Source organism: Cicer arietinum, chromosome 4, assembly GCF_000331145.2.
Source record: "Cicer arietinum cultivar CDC Frontier isolate Library 1 chromosome 4, Cicar.CDCFrontier_v2.0, whole genome shotgun sequence".
Taxonomy (NCBI): domain Eukaryota; kingdom Viridiplantae; phylum Streptophyta; class Magnoliopsida; order Fabales; family Fabaceae; genus Cicer; species Cicer arietinum.
In genome coordinates, this window is record NC_021163.2 from 8,924,456 (window position 1) to 8,926,848 (window position 2,393).

Below are 2,393 nucleotides of genomic sequence, written 5' to 3' on the forward strand. Positions count from 1 at the left end.
TAAATGACAAACCATTTTTTATAATTTTCTAACAATATTTTGACAATAAATTTAGATTTGACAACAAAAAAAGAGCATGATTAATTTGATTTTGTGGTAGATAATTACATTTATTAATATTTATTAAAATACTTTTAAGACTTTTAACACTAAATATAATTTATAAATTTTATTTGTAGGATGATCTTCACTATGCAAAACATTTTACATATTTTCAAATGTGTATTTGCCAACTCATATATAATAATTACTCAAATAAATTCACTTGAAAAAAATACTCTACAAACTAAATAAGTAGATTATATTATTTTTTAAAATATTAAAATCTTATTCACAACTACTAATATGATGAAGTATACATATTAGATTTAAAATCTTATTCATAAATGCTATTTAAACTGCTTGAACCTGCATCAAGATGAAATTGTTTTCAGGACTATACATACAATATGAAAACCATTAGTTTATAGTTGGAAAATAGAAATCAGTAAATACAGAACAAATACACATTGCAAAAAATACTCACAGATTGATCTGGCAGCTTTCTCAAAGCATTGATAGCACCTTTGATATCACTGCGCTCCCAAAAATGCCGCACGACCTACAAATACACATTACAATCACAATACAGACGAAAACAATATGAATTTCTTAATTAAAAGAGACACACACACAAAAAAATATTAATATTAATGGCTAGCTAAAATTACCTGTAACTTTGTCAACCGTGAACGAAGAGTACTTAATGTGACATCATGTGTTTGCATCAGACCTTCAATTATTTCCATTTCATTTGGAGAGTTTGAATCCTTTTGAGAAACTTGAGGTTCGACTTTCTGAAAATATTATATAACAAAATTTACATGACTTAGTTAAAGAACCCCAACGCAACAATTTTTGAAAATGAGAGTGTATGATTGTCTCGGATCTTTTACATACTTTCAAAACAAATGATATTTCATTCTCTATTTTGTACATTATAGAAGAAAAAAGTCGGTGAAATTCAGAGAAATCAAAATAGAAAAGCAATAACAATTGAGCAGTGCCACTAGGATGTTTTTATGCAGGGATTAATACTTTTTATTTGGCTATTTCAGATCGATTACGGATTGCTCCAACTGGACAATGAAAACATATAGCATTTAAACTGCAGTTCATTCTCGATGCATTAAGGAACTTTTTATAGGTCTAGTATTTTAGCAAACCCCAAAATAGTCTCTAAAACTGTCTGGGTTGTAAGATTAGTTCCTGAAATAATATAACTTCAAAAAAGTCCAAGTATTTGTAAATTGCTGGTTATTTTAGTTCACGTGTTGCCCGCTATTAGCAAATATATCAAATTAGTGCCTAGATTTGAATGCTTTATTTTATTTTGATGAGCTTAGGCTTCCTATTTTAACTAAGCTTCCAGCTTCAAATGAAAAGCTGTTTTGAGTAACTTCTACAAAATTATTTTTAATAGATGATTTTTTAACAAAGATTTTTATATGATAAACAACATCAAATAACTTCTACTTTTTTTAAAAATCTCTAAAAAATAATCTCAAACACACCTGTTGAATTTGATTCAGGTTGCTGTTGTTCTCCCCATACACATGGATCAAATACATATGAGGGATGGTGATCTCAAAGGTTGAGCTATTTGGATTCTGTGATTGGTTTCCGTTCGTGAAAATAACAACACAATATCACTATAAAATATCAAGTAAAATATATGGTCACATTAAAAGGGAAAAAGAAGTCCTGAACTCACATCCCAGGAGTGCTATTTCTTGAAGGCAAATTAAATGTATCAGCTGTTGTCCCTGGATTTCCTCTGTTAACTGCCTGAAACACAAAGGGTTATAACATCCTTCTTGAATGCACAAAGGGTTAGGGTAGGCACAATGAGAAGGGTTACTAACCTGAGAATTCCATGATCTTGGAGAATGCGGTCCTTCATAACCACGAGGATACGGAATACGGAACTCGGTCCATGTTTGGCGGACGGCGACCAATACGATGTGAAAATGCATGTTGATGATCAACAGGTATGGGAGGACCAGGTTGGCGCTGTGCGGTGGGTTTGCGGTGGGTCAGTTTTGGGGCGGAGAGCGAAGAGAGAGGATTTTGCATGCTTTGCCTTCCCGCGCGACTTCGTTGCCTTCCCGCGTGCGAAGAGAATGTGGGTTGTGCAGTGGGTTTGCGGTGGGTCAGTTTTGGGGCGGAGAGCGAAGAGAGAGGAATGGTATCGGGAGAGAGGGGGATTAAACAGATTAGGATATTAGAGATTGATATTAGGATTAGGATATTAGAGATTGAGAGTAGGATTGAAAGAGATTAGGCATTGAGGATGATTGAGAGGGGAGAAATCAGGAGATGATAATTGAGATTTAAACTAATGGTTTTCATAT

The 2,393-nt window shown here is 33.1% G+C and overlaps 1 protein-coding gene across 4 annotated transcripts; it reads right to left on the reverse strand.

Annotated features, from left to right (window-relative positions):
- Positions 1–280: 280 nt before the first annotated feature.
- LOC101498265 (katanin p80 WD40 repeat-containing subunit B1 homolog KTN80.1-like) lies at positions 281–2,393 on the reverse strand. 4 transcript variants are annotated; one of them, XM_073367172.1, is made up of 6 exons: positions 1,905–2,393; positions 1,754–1,823; positions 1,554–1,649; positions 711–836; positions 527–601; positions 281–408 (listed from the first exon to the last, which is right to left on the reverse strand). In XM_073367172.1, the coding sequence occupies exons 3-6, from the start codon at positions 1,608–1,610 to the stop codon at positions 394–396; spliced, it is 273 nt and encodes a 90-aa protein (XP_073223273.1). In that variant the 5' UTR covers positions 1,611–1,649; positions 1,754–1,823; positions 1,905–2,393; the 3' UTR covers positions 281–393. The 4 variants fall into 4 exon arrangements, with proteins under 4 accessions (XP_073223273.1, XP_012570048.1, XP_073223272.1 ...); XM_012714594.3 differs by having other exon boundaries at positions 1,754–1,827; positions 1,905–2,046; XM_073367171.1 differs by lacking the exon at positions 281–408 and having other exon boundaries at positions 415–601.